Source organism: Aedes albopictus, chromosome 3, assembly GCF_035046485.1.
Source record: "Aedes albopictus strain Foshan chromosome 3, AalbF5, whole genome shotgun sequence".
NCBI lineage: Eukaryota > Metazoa > Arthropoda > Insecta > Diptera > Culicidae > Aedes > Aedes albopictus.
The window spans coordinates 46,596,488-46,617,520 of record NC_085138.1 but is presented as its reverse complement, the minus strand read 5'-3'; the positions used below and the strand labels follow the sequence as shown (position 1 = coordinate 46,617,520).

Sequence of the window (21,033 nt, the reverse complement as noted above, 5' to 3'; positions counted from 1 at the left end):
ACGGATTTTGCGGAAAGAAGTTGTGTTTGTGCGAAAAAAATGAAAATTAGAAAAAAGAATTTAAAAAACAAATTTAAGTGGAATCGAAAGCTTTAAAAATAAATAAAGTGGAATTGAAAGCTAATTTTGGTTGTTGTTGTGTTAAATTCTTTTGATTCGGAAAGGAAAGGTTCCTACAGAAATGTTTCTTCCTCGTATCCACTGGTGCTCGTAATGTGTATCGTGCCCGTTGTCTAGTGTTAAGTTTCGTTCAGTCTGTACAGCCTCTTGCTGAAGACGGTGTCAGTGTCTCTTTTTTTTAAATACCGTTAAACGGAGTATCATTGACCAGCGGGGTAACATTTATCGGCTTGACCCACCCCATTCAAGTTCAAACGAACATATTTCATTGAATCAGTTACAATTCGCAAATACTATTGTTTATAATCTGTTGTTCTTATGCTACTTAACGGCATGAAGTTCATGAAAATAACATGTGAATAAATCGGTTATTTCGTATCGCAATGAGAAGCGTTCATCACTATATTGCTTACTCAATAGGGCACTTGCTGGCTTTGTTTAGTGTGCCCAACAGACCCATTTGATTTTGCTGTGAAACGTTTCGTAACGCAATTCTCATTACAAAGCGTTACCAGCAAAATCAAAGGGTCTGTTGGGTACACTAAACAAAGCAAGCAAGTGCCCAATATGGTATCCCATAGTTGAATTCAAGGTTGTGTAATCCTTTATAGAAAAATGCCTACCTTTGGGCGTTTTTCACGATTTACAGTAAATATCAAAATTACTTATAAGTACACAACTTTATGAATTTGCGCAACATATTCATATACAAAAACAACCCAGCCAGCAATTTGGTTGCTATAATGATATTGCAGCTAGCTTGTACAAACGCATATAGCATTAAGGAAATCGTATTTAACGCACAAAAAAGGCATATACATTCTAAAGTGGAGGCCATATAGAAATAGTTATCTGATTTCAGCCATTCCTTTTCAACATTATTACGAGCACTTGAAAACAGTTTCACGATTTTCTGTGTTAACACATTTAGTAAGTAATATAATGATAGTGTTTTCAACACGAACGAGCATTATTCACTAAGATGATCTTCTTCTTCTTCTTATTCTTCTGTATGACTCGATGTCCTCACTGGGACTTGGTCTACCTCGCTTCAACATAGTGTTCTTTGAACACTTCCACAGTTATTAAGTCACCCTCAATTGATCATAAATTGGTGCAATTTTATTATACACTAAGGTCTCTTTTACACGGGGAATACATACCGTGTAAAAAACCGTGTTAATTCGCGAAACCGGGTAAAAAAACCGTGTTAATTTGAGAAACCGTGTAAAAAAATACCGGGCTAAATCGGGAACCCGTGTAAAAAAAAACTGAGGGAAATCTAAAAATATTTGAAAATTCCTTACTTTCAAATATCCGAGGATTGTTTTAAAGAGGTAACAAGGGAAGGGAGGGGGTAGTAGTAAGGGTTGAATCTAGGGGTTAGTGGGGAAGAGGACAATGGGGTTATGGGAAGCAGAGTGCATACTGTTTCCAAGGATGATCGCAGAGGATATTTTGAGGTGTTAACGCCTGTTTAGACGGACGAAGCGAAAGAATCAAGGGGACTGTCAACACGCCACAGGTCTAAGGAGCAAGGTGGTGTAGAGAGAAATGTTCCAGGACACCCAAGAACTTTCGCGAGTAAAGGCTTTAATATCTACGAGCGTAATCGATTGATTGTTGGTGCAACATCCTACAGGTGTATGGAGCATTGATCTGTAAATAAATAATATTCAAACATGACCTCCAATTCGGATCTCCAAGAACTTCCGCGAGTAAAGGCCTGAACATCTACAAACATAGCCAATGGTTTCTAGCTACATCATCGATGCATTGTAACATCCTCGAAGTCCATGAAGAATTGTAATGAAGAGTATTCATTTCCAAAGATATGCTACGTCTTCCATGAACTTCCGCGAGTTAAGGCCTTGAGATCTACAAGCGTACTAAATGGATTGTTCTTACATGACTGATACGATGCAAAATGCTACAGATCCATGGAGCATGGTTTTTTAGAGAACTACTTCCCAAAGATGATCTAGGTTCTCCAAGAACTCTCAAATGAGTAAAGGCCTTAAGATCTAAAAGCGTAATCAATGGCTTGTTGTTACATTACTGATACGTTGTAACATCCTACAGGTCCATGAACTATTTTCTGTGAAGAACTAATTTCCATAGATGTTCTAGGTCCTCCAATAACTTCCACGAGTAAAGACCTGAACATCTACAAGCGTTATCAATGGTTTGTTGCCACATTACTCATACAGTGTAGCGCCCTACATATCCAGAGAGCATAGTTCTGTAGAGAAATAATTGTCAAAGATGATCTAGAACGTCCAAGAACGTCTACAAGCGCAATCAATGAATTGTTGTTTCATTACTGATGCGAAAAATAAATGTTGCAGACTTATAAATTAGTTTTACCGATTATACATACTCAATAAGTACCTCATTATACTCAAAAAGTGAGATGCTTTGGAAACAAAACTCGAATGTCATTCGTCCGAATTCCAAATACCAGAATGACAAACGCTCGATTTTCTTTCGCCCAAAAAATCACTCGCCCGAAAATAACATTTCCCGCATAAGAAATCTACAAATGCATTGTTGCACTACTATATCTGGAATTGCGGTCCAAATGTTTGCCATAATGCAGATGTTTGAAATTTCAATCCCAAAGCCAGCATATCGTGCAGTGATAATCCGTGATTGGAAAATAACGTTTATTACATACATCACAAGCGTGATGTTACCGTCGATAGTTGTTTGTTAAGGCCCATATTCGCAAGAGTACTTGGAAGACCTAGAGCATTCTTGAAAATCAAGACTCTACAGAACTGTCTACCATGGACCCGTAGGATGATGCACTGCATCAGTAATGCAACAAAAATCCTTACCTAGAACATCTTTGTAAATAACTTCTCTATAGAACCGTGCTCTATAGAGGGCCCATATAGCCGAGGCGGTAAACGCACGGGTATTCAGCATAACCATGCTGAGGGTGACGGGTTCGATTCCCGGTCGGTCCAGGATCTTTTCGTAAAGGAAATTTCCTTGATTTCCTTGGGCATAGAGTATCTTCGTGCCTGCCACACGATATACACATGCAAAATGGTCATTGGCAGAGGAAGCTCTCAGTTAATAACTGTGGAAGTGCTCATAGAACACTAAGCTGAGAAGCAGGCTTTGTCTCAGTGAGGACGTTACGCCAAGAAGAAGAAGAAGAAGTTGATTGTACAAGGGCATTAATTCTTTTCTTTTTTCACAACTATTTTTGACATTTTTGTCCAATTTGTCCCTCTGTCATTGGCTATTTCCGGAATTACTTTATAGCTTCCAACGTTTCGGTCCTTGGTTTGGGCCTTCCTCAGGCAGGTTATAGGCGTGCCGCTAGCGTTTCATCGCCCTTTGCTGGGCTGTAATTCCGCCTAAAATCAATTTTGACCGGAAATAGCCAATAACAGAGGGATAATTTATCAATACCCTGGTCATATTCCAAATAGTTTGTCCAATTTTTTAAAGAATTTCAAGAACCATCTGTATCCACATATGTGAGGGCTTGTATAGCCATAGCTGTGGGTATTCAGCATGACCATACTGAGGGAGACGTGTTCGAATCTAGGTCAGTTCAGACGAAGAACCCGAAACCTTTTTCCAAGAAGATAGCTTCTTCCATGGTTCTCTTAAGAAGCATTACAGATTTTTTTCACAAAGTTTTGTCTTGTCTACTGCGTTTTTTTACGTTTCAAGTCCCTAGCCAAGTCCAAGTCCCCGTTCTAAATGTATGAAAACCCGGTTTTCGAAAACTCTCAATTTTTTCATGTTTGTTTGCCTCATAAACCTTTCTTGGGTGACAACTAACAGAACAAAACTCAAACGACCCAAATCGGACCATCCGTCGCAAGTTATGCGCGGTCCCACGTATGTCACTGCATTTATATATATATATATATATATATATATATATATATATATATATATATATATATATATATATATATATATATATATATATATATATATATATATATATATATATATATATATATATATATATATATATATATATATATATATATATATATATATATATATATATATAGATTCTTCCCCGAAACTTCGGAAAGCTTCCAGTAGTTAGCTATGTATAGATTCTAAAATTTCTTGGTAAGATTTTTTGGTATGATTCATCTAAGGTAAATTTGACAAACTTTTATTATGTAACTTGCTATGTGAAAGAAGCTTTTGAGAACTCTTGTCTGCTTCCTTATTCTAAGAAGGTATAGAAAATTACTTTCATAAAGTCCAGAAAGGTTTGGTAATCTACTTTCCGGAAAGCTTATTGGAAAAGATTTTTGACGAACCCTGAAAGACGTTCTCTAGACCTCTCCAAAGCTTCATAAAGTTTCATAAAGATTTCTAAAACAAGTTTACCAAACCTTCTTGGAAAAGGCATTCCAAAAGATCTTGAAACAAGCTATCCAAAACTTCATGTTAGACGCTTCAAGGAAGAAATTGTACAATGCATCCTAGAAGATGCTCTCCGGGAAAAAAATACCAAAGCGCCCTCGAAGATGCTTGGTAAAGCTACCTAGAAAAAAACATTCAAAGCTTCCTGGAAAAGGCTTTCAGAAGCATCCTGAAAGTAACTATTCGAAGCTTCTTGAAAAAAGCTTTATGGAAGAAGCTCACCAACGCTTCCTGAAAGAAGATTCCAGAGGCTACCTGATAATAGCTTTCTAAAGTATTCTTGAAAATCTCTCCAAAGCTGTTGTTATCATTTATCGCATTTCGAAATATTTTCGTTTAAATAGAATTAGATACTTTGAAGCAAGCAAATCAAAATATTCAAAAAACTACCAGATCATTCACCAAGAACTACAAATTTCAATAAAAAAATCGTTTAAGAATTTTCTTATTCGTGTTCCTAAAATTCTCTTAAACTTTGGTTGGGTTTCCTTGATGAATAATTTCTGGAACTTTCTAAAGTATATATTTAAAAAAAAAACTTGTTCAAAAGTTATCGAAACTGGCTAGAAGAAGTTTTTAAAAACGTCCATGTCCATGACAAAGTTCCCCAAAGTATCCAGGAAGAAGAAACGTTTAAAAGTACCCTGGCAGAAACTTTCAATCCACATTGGAAGAAATTTTTTAAGCTTCCTGAAAAAGGCCTTGTAAGGAGCATGCCAAAACTTCCTGGAAGAAGCATTGCAAATCTCCCTAGAGAAAGATTTCGAAAACGTCTTGGAAAATGTATTCAGAGGTTTCCTGGAAGTAGCTTTCACGAAGATTCCTGAAACAGAGCTCTTCATAACTTCCTGAAAGTAGCTTTATAAATATTCCGGGAGGAAGCTTTCTAAGTATCCATAGAATAAGCTGTCTAATTCTTCCTGGAAGGAAACCTAGAAGCAGTCCAGAGCTCTAAAAAGCTTCCTAGAACTTGTTTCATGAAGCTTTACAAGTTTGTCAAACGTACCTGGGAGAAGTATTCCTAAGAATCTATCCACAGCTTGCTGTCAGAAGCATTTTAAAGCTTCCTGGAAGTCGCGTTCCGTAACTTCTTTAAAGGAAGCATCGTGGAACAAAAAACAGATTTTTTAATCTGCCTGCGAGAAGCTTTTTAAGGAACCCTGGAAGAAGCTTTCCACACTTCTCCAAATCTTAAAAAAGACACTACACTTAACTTGTAACTTCTTGGGAAAAGCTTACCAAAGCTTTCACGAAGATTTCTAAAGCTTTTTGGAAAAAAGCATTGCCAAGCTTCCAGGAAGAAGCATTGTAAAGCATTCTGGAGAAAAGATTCCAGAAGCATTCTAAAAATTTCTGAAGCTTCCTGGAAGAAGCTCTCTAAAGCTCCATCGAAGAAGCTTTCCATAGCTTCTTGAAAGAAGTTTTCGAAAGCTTCACGAAAAAAAGTTTTCCAAAGCTCCTTGGAGGAAGCTTCAGAAGGTCCTGAACCTCCAGAGGCACGTTCTCTTCCAGTTAGGAAATTTGTGCCATAAACATGGAAGAAGCTAACCAATGCTTCCTGAAACAAACTTCCAGAGGCTACCTAATAGTTATTTATGTAACGAGTTGCAAAAAGTTGTTTTTTTCAACACGAGTCGTACATTTATCCAACGACGCTTGCCGAGTTGGATAAATACGAAGAGTGCTGAAAAAATCGAGTTTTGCAACGAGTTCCATACAAAATTTTATGCAATGATTTTTTTCATAATGCAACCCATTTGAGTTGCATAATGTTCATAATGCAACTCAAATGGGTTGCATTATGAACATTATACAACTATTTTTCATTATGCAACTCATTTCAGTTGCATAATGAGCCAGTTCGGAAAAATTGGCCATTATGATACCAAAATGAGTTTTATAAAATGTAAATTATGATACTGAATTGCATAAAAGTATCTTTCCGAAGCATTTTGAAAAAAAGCTCTCAAAACCTGATGAATCAAAAAGCTGCTGAAGCTTTTTGAACATTTTCTGCTAAGATTGCCTAAAGGAGTTTTTAAGGAACACCGGTAACAGCTTTCCAGAGTTCTCCAAAATTACCAATAAGTAGTTTCAAAAGCTTCCTAAAATAAGCTTATCAAAGTTCTATCGAGGATTGCAAATGTTCCAGAACAAAAAACAAACACTTTTTTCCCAAAATGATCCAAAAAACGAAGAAAATAAGAATGTCCGATTGTGACAATCAGACACGCTGATTTTGTTCGATTTGGCGTCATTCTGCAGAAAAGTACTTTTTCAGTTTTGCATAATATGCGATTCTCATTTGAGCCTTAAGCTTCCAAAAGATAGCATTTTGAAGGGTTTTACTAAAAGTTTTCCAGAAGTTCCCAGAAGAAGCTCTCTAAAACCTCCTGGGATAAACTTTCCAGGGCTTACTGGAAGACATGATCAAAACCCAAGCAGCACACAAGTCACAAAGGAGTTTCGACAGCGCAAGTTTTTGGTTTTACAGGAGCTACATTCATGTAATTATAACTCAAAGGCAGAATAACTTGAAAAAGACTAGTGTTTTACAAAAAAAAAACCTGCGCTGTAGCCACCCCTTTGTGACTTGAGTGCTGCTTGGGAAGCTTCCTGTAAAAATCTTTCAGAAGCTTCTTGAAAGAAGCTTTACGGAGCTTATTGGACGATTTCCAAAGTATCATGGCCGATGCTTTCCAAGACTTCCTGGAAAGCGTTTCTGAAGCTTTCTGGAAGCTCTCCAAAGCTTCCAGGAGGAAACTTTCTGAAGCATCCTTGGAGCTTTCCAAAGCTCAAGATTTATTTCTATAAGACGTTTTCGAAAGCTCTCTAGAGCAAGTTTTCTGAAGCTTTGTGAAGCATTTTATCTAAAGGTTAGTGGAAAAAAATTCCAAAGATTTGTGGAAGAAGCTTTTTAAAACTTCCTGAGAGAAGTTTTGTTTAGCTTCTTGGGAGAAGCATTACTAAGCTTACTAGAAGAAGCATTTCGAAGCACACAGAAAAAAAGCTTTTCAGAGCTTTTTGGATGAAGTCTTTCAAAGCTTTTTACGAAAAAAGGCTTTCCAAAGTTTACTGATTGCCTGGCAGAAGAATGTTCATAGCAATTTTCGATTAATAAATAATTCTCAAGGTTTGTTTGGTATAAAAATATTCTAATTCATTATTATTCACATTTTTAAATCTACAATTTATTTAAAGTATTCAACCTTACTCGAATTCATCACAAAAGTTCCAAAAACTTCCCAAAAATTCATCGAAAAAACCTCACGAAGTATGATGTAAGAAGCTCTTCAAAGTTCCCAAGAAAAAGTTTTCGAGCTTCTCACAAGTGTTGCTGAACTTGCTGGAAGAAACTATCCTCAATATTTCCTAATTAATTTGAAAAATTTTGTGAAATTTTTAAAAATTTTATCGATTAAATTGATAAAAAAATGCAATTATTACCATCATTACATTGTGGAGCGGACCCGGTGTGATGGTTAGAACATGTGACTATCACGCCGAGGACCTGGGATCGAATCTCACTCCCGACAAACTTACAGCATGTGAGTTCTTCCTTCGGAAGGGGAGTACAGCGTGGGTCTCGAGATGAACTAGCCTAGTGCTAAAAATGTCGTTAATACAGATAAAAGAAATCATTACATTAACAAAAAATATATTGGACGCGGCCTCGTTGTCGCGAGGATCACACGTTCGCTTTGTATGGGCTGATGGTCATAGGTTTAATTCCCAGCCGCGCCACCGAAAACTTTCCATCAAGCCGACATAAAATGTCGGCACAAGGAACAAATGACATAACTGCTTGGCACTAACAGGCATCTTCAGTGTTGGAGATCTTCTATTTGTAGGCGAGAATGACGCCTGCTACGTCAGGTTGCAGGTCAATGTGCGGATGGGGAGCGGAGTAATTATTACAATCGCTCTCTCGATTAACGGCTACGCAGTCTTGGGATTTAAAAAAAACGAGTTGTTTTCGACGTTTCGACACGGGGATAGTGTCTTCCCCTGAGAGAGTCAACCATACAGTCGTATTTCAATAGCAATTACAATCGCTTGCACAGTTCAGGCCGTTGAGTCCCCTGCGCCTGCATAAGGTCATGGTCATGCATATGTCGGAATATTGTTGGGAAATTGTTATTTTTGGCAGAGAGTTCACGCATTGATGCATAGTTGGCAGGCGTTAAGGGCAACGGGACGGTCGAGGAAATATCCGCCATTGCTCTGTTGCTACTAAGATGGTAATCTCTGATTCTACTTTTGCAACAAAAACCTATCATTGTGTATGCTCACTTGCAGTGCTTATGCTGATTGGTTTTCACCATCTTCAGTGTGATAGAACTCGAGATTACCATCTTCAAAATCGCGAATATTATACCTAATTTTATCCATTCAAGGATTTCTTTCAAACTCTTGATAAAAAAAAATCCATCCAGCATCTGTTTTTCGTCTTAAATATATTGACTATATCTACCGACTCGATGATTAAGTACTTCAAGCGCATCTTATACTGTGATTTGTACCGAATTCAATTCCAGAAGTGATCCTTTAACATTTGTTTCCGTCGAAAAACTCATTATAATCAGCTCAAAAATCATAAATTTCCTCAAGTGGAGCCCGTGCGATTCGTTTCGCAAGATTACCTCAATCCGACGAGGACGAGGACGACTAGATCACCACCATTCGCCTTGTTTCCTTGACAACCACTAGGAAAGGTAGTAGCAGCAAAGCTTACTTCGATGGTAGCACCCTACCCTACTCCTCGGTTGACGGTGGGTTGTGATTTTCCGATTTTCTGATTTTCCCGGTGCGATGATTTATTTATGAAATTTTGCTTCGCTTCCTCTCGCTTTTGCTACTTTTCCAGCTGCAGGTCGGTCGGTTCGGTGTGGACGGCGACATATTTTATGCATTGTAGTTTTTTTCCATCTCTCTTGTTTATTTTTTTTTTGTATTTCGATAAAACTTTTCTCCGAACAAACTCGCAACACCGAAGTGAGCGAAGCGCAATGGTAAATATACGGTAGCAGCGCTGCTGGAGCGCAGCAGGCTGGGAAAAAGGGGAGGGAGCGCTGATTTTTTCCTTCTTTTGATTTTTTTATGAAGTCCTAGCAACGTAATATAAATAAAACAAAAACAGACTCAAGTGCACTTGGCGCGCGGACAAGAGCGAGAATTCTCCCTCGCTTAACGTAATCTGAGATGCAATTTACATCCAAAGTAGTCATCGTTTCGAAGTGGGGACATTTTCGTCGTTTCGGTGCGGAGACAACGGGAAGAGAGAAGAAAAATGTGAAAAGATTGTACGGAAACAAAAGTGCTGCTTAAGCCTAAAGGACTTTCGGGTATTGTTGTAACGGCAAAAAAACAGGTGCAGGTTAGAGTAGGGGAAAACAAATACACACATTTAACACTTACTTATTTGACGTTTATTTAGTTTTGTAAGACAGAAAGTGAGAATCGTTCTGAATTTTGACATACCTCCTTCGATATAACGACATCCAAATAAGATTTGGCCGACGCTCACTTTGATCTCATCAACGGTGACGTTAATAAAACATAACGCTTACTCATACATCATCGGCTTGCTGCGGTTAATATCTGACTGACGTTTGTGAGATGTGAGAAAAAGACATAAAACATGAACACACGCATACACAAACGCACAAAATCAACAACGCTGCTGATAGATCCTGCACCGCATTAGCTATTGTTCTCCACGGTTGCTCGTGTGTTATGGTTCAAGTTTGTGTGCGTGTGTTCGCGATTCGTTAGATTAAGTAGGCTGCGGAAGGGTTGCCAGTTTTACGCTAATAAATAAATATATTCATTCAAGTAATACGGAAGGAACGAGCACGGTAATTTTGGTTCCCGGTTTCGGTTCGAATGATCACGCCAATCGTTTCTCGCTTCACCATGCCGGTTGCCTGTTGAAAACGGAAAACATGTCCAATTGTTTTGAGTTAGGATGTTTGTTTGTTTGCTTTTTTAACTGCAGGGTGACAAATAATTTTGATTTCCTCAACCAGAACCGCAGAACCCATTACCAAGCATTTTGTTTAGTTGAGTCTAATTTGGCTACACTGTAAATAGAAGCGACTGTTTTCCCGTGTCTGTTAATTTTGCTCGCCTCCTGCGATGGATGCGTTCGTGCCGAATCGGGGGGTCAGTGCTGCCAGTAGGGTGAATGATTGTTATATATATACAGCCACGTTAGGAAAATAGGGTGAAATTTTGACAAAAAATGCTCGCTATTATTTTAGTAATCTCTAAGCGTAGACCTGCCGAATGAAAAAATGCAGAAGAAGAGCGTTAGTATGTTAGCGCTAGAGTTCTAATCCTATTACCAAGCAGTCTTATCAAAGCAGCATAACTTTAGTGGACTAGTTATTGTATATTTCATTTCTAGAGCTGAACGCAGCTCGCTGTCTATCTGAAACGAAGCATTAGAATAACTAAACATTTCTGCTACAAAGCATATTTTTTTTCGATTATGGCGAAGAAAATCTTTCGCTGTGGCCCAATAATGACACTGTTTTCAACTCAACGAAACATCAACTACTTCCGGACTAACAATGGGAACCCATTTGCTCTCAAATCGGTTTTAAATTACTTCAAAATCGACACCCATAAATTGCCCCTCAAATGTTGCGCTCGCTTCCCTCAAACAATCCAGTTCTCTTCCAACGATCGTAATGAACAGTGCCTAGTGTCGATCTCGGTAGTTCAGTGTAGTGAGAATGAAAGTTCCGATTTTGCTGCTACTGCTGGCAGCCATTCTAGCAGAAAATGTACCGCCATTTTCCACGAGCTTCGGCTTCCAACGCCTACTAAAGCTTTTGCCCCGTTTTCGCAGGAGTGTTTCGGTCAGCGAACAACGCCGTCGCCTGCTGCGATTCAACGAACAACGCCCCATCCCGGTAGAACAACGGCGCGCCAGGGAATGACAACAACTCGCCCGAAGACAACAACTCGACCGCGAACAACGACGAAGCCGGTACAGTCGGCAAAGCTGGTTAGCGTTAGTCCCGCTGGGAAAACGACACCTCGTGGCAGTCCTGTTAAACCAGCAGTGGTTGCGTCACCGGTGGTAGCAGTAGCCGGAAAAGCTCAAACGACGCGGACAACACCGGTAAGTGCGCCAGGAATCGTTCGGGTTTATTCTGTGAATAACACTGTGCAATGTAGAACAATCTGACTGGCAACACTGTTTCTGACGTTTCGATCCACTTGTCCAGAATATTGTGTCTATGTTGTTTTTGTTGATGTTCAAGAAGCTTTATCTCTGACTATATATTAGAAGATTAATGTTTTAAAAAGTGGATCAACGAGTCGATGTCGTTTCTGTGGAACTGACATTTCCCGTAATTTAAGATGGCGACCCACACAAATAAACATGGCGAACGTGAAATTATGATTTCAGTCATAAACGCTTAAAGTGGATATTATTGATCATAGTCTGAAAGTACAACTGAAAAAAAACATTTGGAATGAGGAAAGCTGGGCTGTCTGTGAACGATTATGTGTGCCATTCTCAGTCATTCAACTAGATAACGTCAACATCCGACGCCATTTTGAATACCACGATGTCGACCTGTAATTTGAAATTATAGTTGTTTTATAAAGTACCATAATCCAGAATCACGCACCCATTTAACTCTATACTAAGTTTACTGACATATTTTGGTTGATGAGTGGATATTTGGTTACTGTAATCCCAATTTAATACTTTTGAAATGTGCATTTGAATGATGAACCAGGATATTTGCTTACAAAGTTTGTATCAATTACCACGATTATTACAAACAATAACACCGTTAGAGTTTTGTCATTCTAATCAAAGATGCTATTTCGCTAATATTGTTCATTTTTGTATTTCAGAAATCCAACGTAAAAGCCACGACTCCGGCCCGTGCCGTAAGTACTGTAACCATAATTAGATATAGTTAGAATCCTACAAATGTTAGCCCTTTGCTTCTCAAGTTCAACAATTGAAAAAAACGTATAACACACGATAATTTTATAAATTTCCTCAGTAATTTCACAATAGTTTCTAAAAAAAAAACGCTTTTCAGAAATTCCTAAAAATTACATTACAATATTTTTGTAGACACCATCAGATTGCTCTGAAAGTTCTGTAAGCTGTTTTTCTGAACATTTCTCCAACCGATTCTTCAAGAATTCTTTTCAAAAATCCTTGCCAGAATAAAGCCAAAAAATATATGCTGAAGAATCCACACAGAATGTGTTCAAGAAAACATCAAATAATATTCTCTAGAAGTGTTCTAATTAAGTCATACCACAGAAAAACGAATGGAATTTTTTAAAACGTCGTGCTCATCGTCGTGATGTTTTGGGGGTTTGTCGTTTATCGAAAATTGTTAGACCCGTATCGAATGAATGATATTTTGTCATTAAGGTGTTATTAATTAGTACACAAATTCTTCGTTGAAAATCTAAATTCTTGCAGGTCCCAAAAACACACTTGTCACAGAAGAGAGGTTTTTGTTGCGCAGAAGTCACTGTGACTTACTTCTAGCAAGAAAGTATTTAAGTGGTGATTCCCACCAGAATTCTGAAAGGATTCCCCTCAGAAACCTGAAAGGATTCTCACCAGAATCCTGGAAGGATTCTCACCAGAATCCTGGAAGGATTCTCACCAGAATCCTGGAAGGATTCTCACCAGAATCCTGGAAGGATTCTCACCAGAATCCTGGAAGGATTCTCACCAGAATCCTGGAAGGATTCTCACCAGAATCCTGGAAGGATTCTCACCAGAATCCTGGAAGGATTCTCACCAGAATCCTGGAAGGATTCTCACCAGAATCCTGGAAGGATTCTCACCAGAATCCTGGAAGGATTCTCACCAGAATCCTGGAAGGATTCTCACCAGAATCCTGGAAGGATTCTCCCCAGAATCCTGGAAGGATTCTCCCCAGAATCCTGGAAGGATTCTCCCCAGAATCCTGGAAGGATTCTCCCCAGAATCCTGGAAGGATTCTCCCCAGAATCCTGGAAGGATTCTCCCCAGAATCCTGGAAGGATTCTCACCAGAATCCTGGAAGGATTCTCACCAGAATCCTGGAAGGATTCTCACCAGAATCCTGGAAGGATTCTCACCAGAATCCTGGAAGGATTCTCACCAGAATCCTGGAAGGATTCTCACCAGAATCCTGGAAGGATTCTCACCAGAATCCTGGAAGGATTCTCACCAGAATCCTGGAAGGATTCTCACCAGAATCCTGGAAGGATTCTCACCAGAATCCTGGAAGGATTCTCACCAGAATCCTGGAAGGGTTCTCACCAGAATCCTGGAAGGATTCTCACCAGAATCCTGGAAGGGTTCTCACCAGAATCCTGGAAGGATTCTCACCAGAATCCTGGAAGGATTCTCACCAGAATCCTGGAAGGATTCTCACCAGAATCCTGGAAGGATTCTCACCAGAATCCTGGAAGGATTCTCACCAGAATCCTGGAAGGATTCTCACCAGAATCCTGGAAGGATTCTCACCAGAATCCTGGAAGGATTCTCACCAGAATCCTGGAAGGATTCTCACCAGAATCCTGGAAGGATTCTCACCAGAATCCTGGAAGGATTCTCACCAGAATCCTGGAAGGATTCTCACCAGAATCCTGGAAGGATTCTCACCAGAATCCTGGAAGGATTCTCACCAGAATCCTGGAAGGATTCTCACCAGAATCCTGAAAGGATTCTCATCAGAATCCTGAAAGGATTCTCATCAAAATCCTGAAAGGATTCTCATCAAAATCCTGAAAGGAATCTCACCAGAATGCTGAAAGGATTCCCACCAGAACCCTGAAAGGATTCTCACCAGAATCCTGAACGGATTCTCACCAGAATCCTGAAAGGATTCTCACCAGAATCCTGAAAGGATTCTCACCAGAATCCTGAAAGGATTCTCACCAGAATCCTGAAAGGATTCTCACCAGAATCCTGAAAGGATTCTCACCAGAATCCTGAAAGGAATCTCACCAGAATCCTGAAAGGATTCTCACCAGAATCCTGAAAGGATTCTCACCAGAATCCTGAAAGGATTCTCACCAGAATCCTGAAAGGATTCTCACCAGAATCCTGAAAGGATTCTCACCAGAATCCTGAAAGGATTCTCACCAGAATCCTGAAAGGATTCTCACCAGAATCCTGAAAGGATTCTCACCAGAATCTTGAAAGGATTCTCACCAGAATCCTGAAAGGATTCTCACCAGAATCCTGAAAGGATTCTCACCTGAATCCTGAAAGGACTCTCATACAGAATTCTGAAAGGATTCTCATCCAGAATTCTGAAAGGATTCTCATCCAGAATTCTGAAAGGATTCTCATCCAGAATTCTGAAAGGATTCTCATCCAGAATTCTGAAAGGATTCTCATCCAGAATTCTGAAAGGATTCTCATCCAGAATTCTGAAAGGATTATCATCCAGAATTCTGAAAGGATTCTCATCCAGAATTCTGAAAGGATTCTCATCCAGAATTCTGAAAGGATTCTCATCCAGAATTCTGAAAGGATTCTCATCCAGAATTCTGAAAGGATTCTCATCCAGAATTCTGAAAGGATTCTCATCCAGAATTCTGAAAGGATTCTCATCCAGAATTCTGAAAGGATTCTCATCCAGAATTCTGAAAGGATTCTCATCCAGAATTCTGAAAGGATTCTCATCCAGAATTCTGAAAGGATTCTCATCCAGAATTCTGAAAGGATTCTTATCCAGAATTCTGAAAGGATTCTCCTCAGAATCCAGAAAGGATTCTTCTCAGAATCCTGAAAGGATTTACCTCAGAATCCTGAAATGATTCTCCTCAGAATCCTGAAAGAATTCTCCTCAGAATCCTGAAAGGATTCTCCTCGGAATCCTGAAAGGATTCTCCTCAGAATCCTAAAAGGATTCTCCTAAGAATCCTGAAAGGATTCTCCTCAGAATTCTGAAAGGATTCTCCTCTGCCAAAGTCTATGCTCCATATAAATATCAAAAATTTTGTGTGGACGAAAGTCTACGAGGGGGGAGGGGGTTTGAGATTGCCAAAATTAAGTCTACGTAGTTTATGGACAGCGCCATGATGGAATTTCTACAGAACTTCCTGGGGGACTTCTGTCAGAACTTGTGGAAATATATGTGAAGTAATCCTAGGAGAAATTGTTTAACGGACCTCTGGAGAAATTACTGAAATAGTATTTAAAGCAACTCACGAGGAAGTCTTCGAGAAATTCTTGAAAGGATTCTTGGGGAAAAAAATAAGAGATGTCCTTGGAGGAAATTCTTAGAGGAACTCTTGGATAGAAATCATTGGTTTATTTTATAAATAATTCGTGGGAGACAATCCAAAACAAAATGACAACTAAATGAATACTCCTTGTTAAATCCAGGAAGAAATCATTAAGCGTCCGTGAATGGATTTCCGAATAGTTGGGGGAATTCCTCAAGAAATATTTTGAGAAATTTCTGACTCATTTATCAAATGAATTTCTTTAAAAAAGTTTTCAAGTAATTTTTCGAGAATTTTGTGCAACTTCGATTGTTCTTCACCGAGTAGCAACTACGATGTGTACGGTTATCTTTGCTTTGCTTTGTTTTGCTCAACTATCTAAATCATCATGCAAAATACAATCAATAAGGAATTCATTACTGTATTTATTGCTTCCAGGTGGCAGTTTCGGTTAGAACAACATCCAGGGTAAGTATTTAAAAAATAAAAAAAAATCGTTAAAAGACATTAACAACAGCTTCAAATGCTTTGGACATATCCTTTCACATCTTGTCACCTACATCGAGAAAGTTGTGAGAACATTCGTTATAAAATACCCTGACTCATGACGCATGAAATCGTGCACTGCATGAAATCTACAGTGGCCGAGCGAATGCATCGTCAATTTCGGAAACTTATAATACATATTGTTATTTAAAGCAAAGAAACTTCAATCTAGTTGAAGAAAATAGCTAGATTTAAGTTTTGTTTATTTTCAGCAACTAACGTAGTGTTTATTTTCAGCAACTAACGACGATCAGAACTACACTTAGAACAACGCCCAAGGTGAGCAATTTAGAGGAATAATGTTAAATGCTAACCAAAGTGTCCTTCCACTAACACACTCTCGCTATACGAAAAAATAAAATGATGTATATTTAACTAACTATTTTTCAAAAAAAAACAGTTTCACTTATCTTTTGAATTATTTCATTCTTTTCCAGAATTCTAAACTTGTAGATGCACGTGGCACTACTCAAAGGGTAAGTAAAATAACAGAAAATCCATACCAGAATGACACATATACAACCATTTATCATTTCAAAACAAAAGTTGCTTGTTTGATCCCGAAAGTATTACCGTATTTCAACCCTCCAATACCCAACCCCGCCTTAAGACGGGGTATTGCTTGATCAGTTTTATATTTTTTTCTTTCCCGAACATTTTTTTATATTTTTGGCTAATATTTGGACTGTTGTATTATTCAAAAAAAATCCGATAATCCAAATAGGCTTCCAGAAGAAAAAACACTTCAACCTCAGTTTACGTCCTTTTTTGACTGAAAAGAAAAAATTCTACCGCTAAGACAATGAGCAAACATTTTTATATTTTTTGTAAATTTATATTGATTGAAGAGATGTTTCAAGAAATATAAAGGAGTTTAGAGTTTGCTTTTAGATTTTTTTTTTGTAGCTCAGTCAATGGTGAACGTAAAAGAAAGACAAGGTAACATTCCTATACATTTTTCGGTACTTTTGTAAAATAAAAATAAAATAAAAAGAATATCAAAAATCGGAATTTACAAAACCGCGAAAAGAATCGCTGTTCAAAACATAGTTTTTAGACAAAATGATGCTTGGGCCAAAATCATTTGGGGTGTTAAAGTATCATTTGGAGGGTTAAGGTGGCACGGGATACCATTTTCGGCCATATCCGTACTATAAATGGTGTGATAGAAAAAAAAAGTAAAACACTACATATTTGCTTTATATTTTTATATCTGCAGACAACCACCAAAACCCCAACGTACAGCCCGACAAAACTAAGATCGGTAAGTTCTGAAGCAGTAAATAATTTGACTTGTTCGCTTGATTCTCAAATCTCAAATCTAGAAATAGTTACCGCGTTTACCGAAATTGAGAAGATTCTATCGTGAGCGCGACTAGATTCAGAAAATTCCTTTCCAAGAATGAGTTGTCGGACAAGAAAAGTAAACAGTCACGTGAGCATTTTTCTTTTCTCGAAAATTGTTATCTGTCAATTTGTTAATCAAACAACACATTGTATCTCCCTGATTACAATCAAAACTTTTATATTTTTGGCTGAAAAAATAAAAAATAACAAAAAACAAAAAACAAAAATCAAAATCTACAAAATTTTGAAAAGAATCGCAGTCCAAATCATGTTTAACTCGATTTCAGATGACGAAACATGATGTTTAGATCAATATCATTTGGGGTGTCAAAGTATCATTTGGGTGTTAGATAGTTGAGGTGAAACGGGATTTTCAATCGTACAAACTTTGCTGTTCACAAAATGCACGTTACTGGAAATCTCAAATTTCCTTACGTAGACGTATCAAACAAATCTGGTTCATTCCAGTTCGGATCATCAAAGACTTGTCTACCAAATGCCTACTTATCTAAATTGACAAACGTTTTGTTTATATTGTTGAGACAACAATAATTATGTTTATATTTACAGGGTCCAGTTGTGCCTGTAACAACCAGGATAAGTGCTCATATTCGTGCAATGCAAAAACAAAAATGTAATTACGAATCCGAGCACATTGCATAACCACTCCCTTTTTGAAGCCTGCATTTCTTTAATATAAACAAACATGTGTCTAATGACTCGTTAAGAGTGTAATTTCTTAGCCTTCTAAAAAGATGTTTGAAATTCCTTTCATGAAAATCAAATATCCAGTATTATCAGGTGAAACTTTCAGGGAATTTAAGAAAATGAGGCCTTAAACTATAATGGAGTGTTCTCGGATTCACCTGGGCTATTTATTGCCGGTTTAGTTTCACCAGCACAAATGTCAATTTGCCAATCAAACAACATATTGTGCCTTCTGTGTACAAATTTCCTTATGATATAGACTATAACAGCCATTCCATAGAAAAACGATATAGTGCATCTCCGATTGTCGTGAAACTTGGTGGGCTTGTAGTTCTTCGGAAATAATTAGACCCGTATTTTTTTATTTCGTCATTAGGGTGACCAATTTTCATATAGGGTGGTCAAAAAAATCAAGGTTTTTCAAAACTAAAAATTTTCAAAAAATGGTAAGTTTTGAACCATTTGACCGATTTTAAACTTCTTTTTTTGGTTTGAAAGCTATTGAATTATAGTTTTCAGAAAAAATACGTTGAAGGGACTAAAATGTAAAGAGTACTATAAAATATGCAAATATATTAGTTTTTTTACGTTTTTATGGTCTCGGGACCAAAGGGGTACCCTGGTTTTATATTTTTATCAGAAAATCAACGTAACAAATTAACGTAAGCGTAACATATCAAAAAATCAGAAATGTATGTTGTTTTATTTTTGAGATATGATTTTTTGAATATAGAGAGTTGTATATTTTAGTACTAGCTACTCTAAAATTGCTTGAAATTGCAAATTCTCATAAAACTATGCAGTATGCATAGTATTGCTTTTTAAAGTGATTCCTGGTGGTATTAGTATCCATAATATTATAAGGAATCAAAATATTATCAAATTTAAAAAAGTGTCTTGTATGAGAAAATTTGACCTTTTATTTTCAAAAAAATCATATCTCAAAAACTAAAAAAACATACATCTCTGTTTTTTTATATGTTACGCCAAATTTCCTGAATTTTCTGATAAAAATATAAAACCAGGGTACCTCTTTGGTCCCGAGACCATGAAAACGTGAAAAAACTAATATATTTGCATATTTTATAGTACTATTTACATTTTAGCCCCTTTAACGTATTTTTCCTGAAAACTACAATTTAATAGCTTTCAAACAAAAAAAAAAGAAGTTTAAAATCGGTCAAATGGTTCGAAAGTTACGATTTTTTGAAAATTTTTAGTTTTGAAAAATCTTAATTTTTTGGACCACCCTATATGAAAATTGGTCACCTTAATGACGAAATAAAAAAATACGGGTCTAATTGTTTCCGAAGAACTACAAGCCCACTTAGTTTAACGACAATCAGAGATGCAGCACTATATCGTTTTTCTATGGAATGGCTGATATATCATATAGTAAAGGGCAAAAAAAAAACTAGTCTGTAAATTCTTGCTTGCAAGCTTTACAAACATTGCGATTAGACGGTTAAAACTAAAAATACTGTATTTAATTCTACTATTACAGGGTGTACTTATGACTACAACTAGGGTAAGTGCTAGTATTCATCCTATACAAATTCATACAATTGCCAAACCGAACAATTTCGATTTTTAATTTACCAACAGTTACATTTAATGTTTAAAAAAAAACAAAAAAAAGGAATAAAAATCGCTCTAATATTTTGAATAGGATTAAAATGTGAGCAGTTCCCCCAAATTTAAAGCGCCTTCTGTAATTTTAAGAAAAAAATCGGAATGGAGAATTTATATATTTTTTTTTCTTTCCCGAGCAATCAAATTTTTTATATTTTTGGCTGATATTCTGGATTCTGCATATCTCAAAACGAATTTTGGTGGCTTTTAAGCGTAATATATTAAATATCCGTCTTAAAAATCGGTATCCCAAATAGGCTTCCAGAAAAAAAATCCCAAAGAAAAAAAAAGAAAAAAAAACAATAATCGAAACCTACAAAATTTCGAAAAGAATCGCAGTCCAAAACATATTTAACTTCGACTTTAGATGACGAAACATGATGTTTAGATCAAAATCATTTGGGGTGTTAAAGCATCATTTGGGTGTTAGAGGGTTAAGGTGAAACGGGATTTTCAATCATACGAATCTTGCCGTTTACAAAACGCACGTTACTGAAAATGTGACTTACACTTTCTGCGATCAAGCAAGCTATAAGTACCACTTTCGGCCAATCCCCTTTTCATGAATGGTGTGATAAGTGCTCTTAGAATTTGCGTGACAGCAGCCATTTCGAAGGCTATAGAAATAAAGTAAAATGTCATTTCCTTTCTTTTTTTTAATCTTCAGACAACCACCAGAACCCAAACATACGCCCCGATTATACCAAGATCGGTATGTAGCTGAAACTGTGAATAATTTAAAATTGTTGGCTTGGTTACAATTTGTTGTCTTTTTAATTTTGAACTGGAATCTCTAATCTAATTACTGCGGCTAGATTTAGTAGCTTCTTGGCGGGAGTGAATTGTTCGACGCGAAAAGTAAACAATAGCGTAAGCGCGGCTAGATTCAAGCGATTGCTTACCGGGAATGAATTGTTCGACGCGAAAAGTTTACATTCGCATGAGCGTAGCCTGTTTCATAGGATTTCTTTCCGGGAGTAAATTGTTCGACGCGGAATGTAAGCAGTTAGTGTAAATCAAACAACATACTGTGCCTTCTGATTA

At 37.4% G+C, this 21,033-nt stretch overlaps 2 protein-coding genes across 12 annotated transcripts in view; one reads left to right on the top strand and one right to left on the bottom strand.

Moving 5' to 3' along the window:
- Window positions 1–8,971: 8,971 nt before the first annotated feature.
- LOC109410418 (isocitrate dehydrogenase [NAD] subunit gamma, mitochondrial) overlaps window positions 8,972–21,033 on the bottom strand; it is a 52,287-nt gene continuing 40,225 nt past the window's right edge. The window contains exon 5 of one of the 3 annotated variants that reach the window (XM_029870217.2): window positions 8,972–9,730. In XM_029870217.2, coding sequence (XP_029726077.2) covers window position 9,730 — 1 coding nt within the window. In that variant the 3' untranslated portion in view covers window positions 8,972–9,729. The other 2 variants (XM_029870215.2, XM_029870212.2) reach the window with 2 other exon arrangements.
- LOC109401489 (salivary glue protein Sgs-3) overlaps window positions 10,821–21,033 on the top strand; it is a 46,294-nt gene continuing 36,081 nt past the window's right edge. For 6 of the 9 annotated variants that reach the window (XR_009998723.1, XR_009998722.1, XR_009998720.1 and 3 more), the window contains exons 1-7: window positions 10,821–11,665; window positions 12,415–12,450; window positions 16,195–16,224; window positions 16,540–16,581; window positions 16,740–16,778; window positions 17,522–17,566; window positions 19,862–19,885. Coding sequence is in view for 4 of the 9 variants with exons in the window: in XM_062856522.1 (XP_062712506.1) it covers window positions 11,027–11,665; window positions 12,415–12,450; window positions 16,195–16,224; window positions 16,540–16,581; window positions 16,740–16,778; window positions 17,522–17,566; window positions 19,862–19,885 (855 nt within the window). In the remaining 5 variants the exon portion in view is untranslated. The remainder of the gene's footprint in view (window positions 11,666–12,414; window positions 12,451–16,194; window positions 16,225–16,539; window positions 16,582–16,739; window positions 16,779–17,521; window positions 17,567–19,861; window positions 19,886–21,033) is intronic. The other 3 variants (XR_009998724.1, XM_062856524.1, XM_062856525.1) reach the window with 2 other exon arrangements.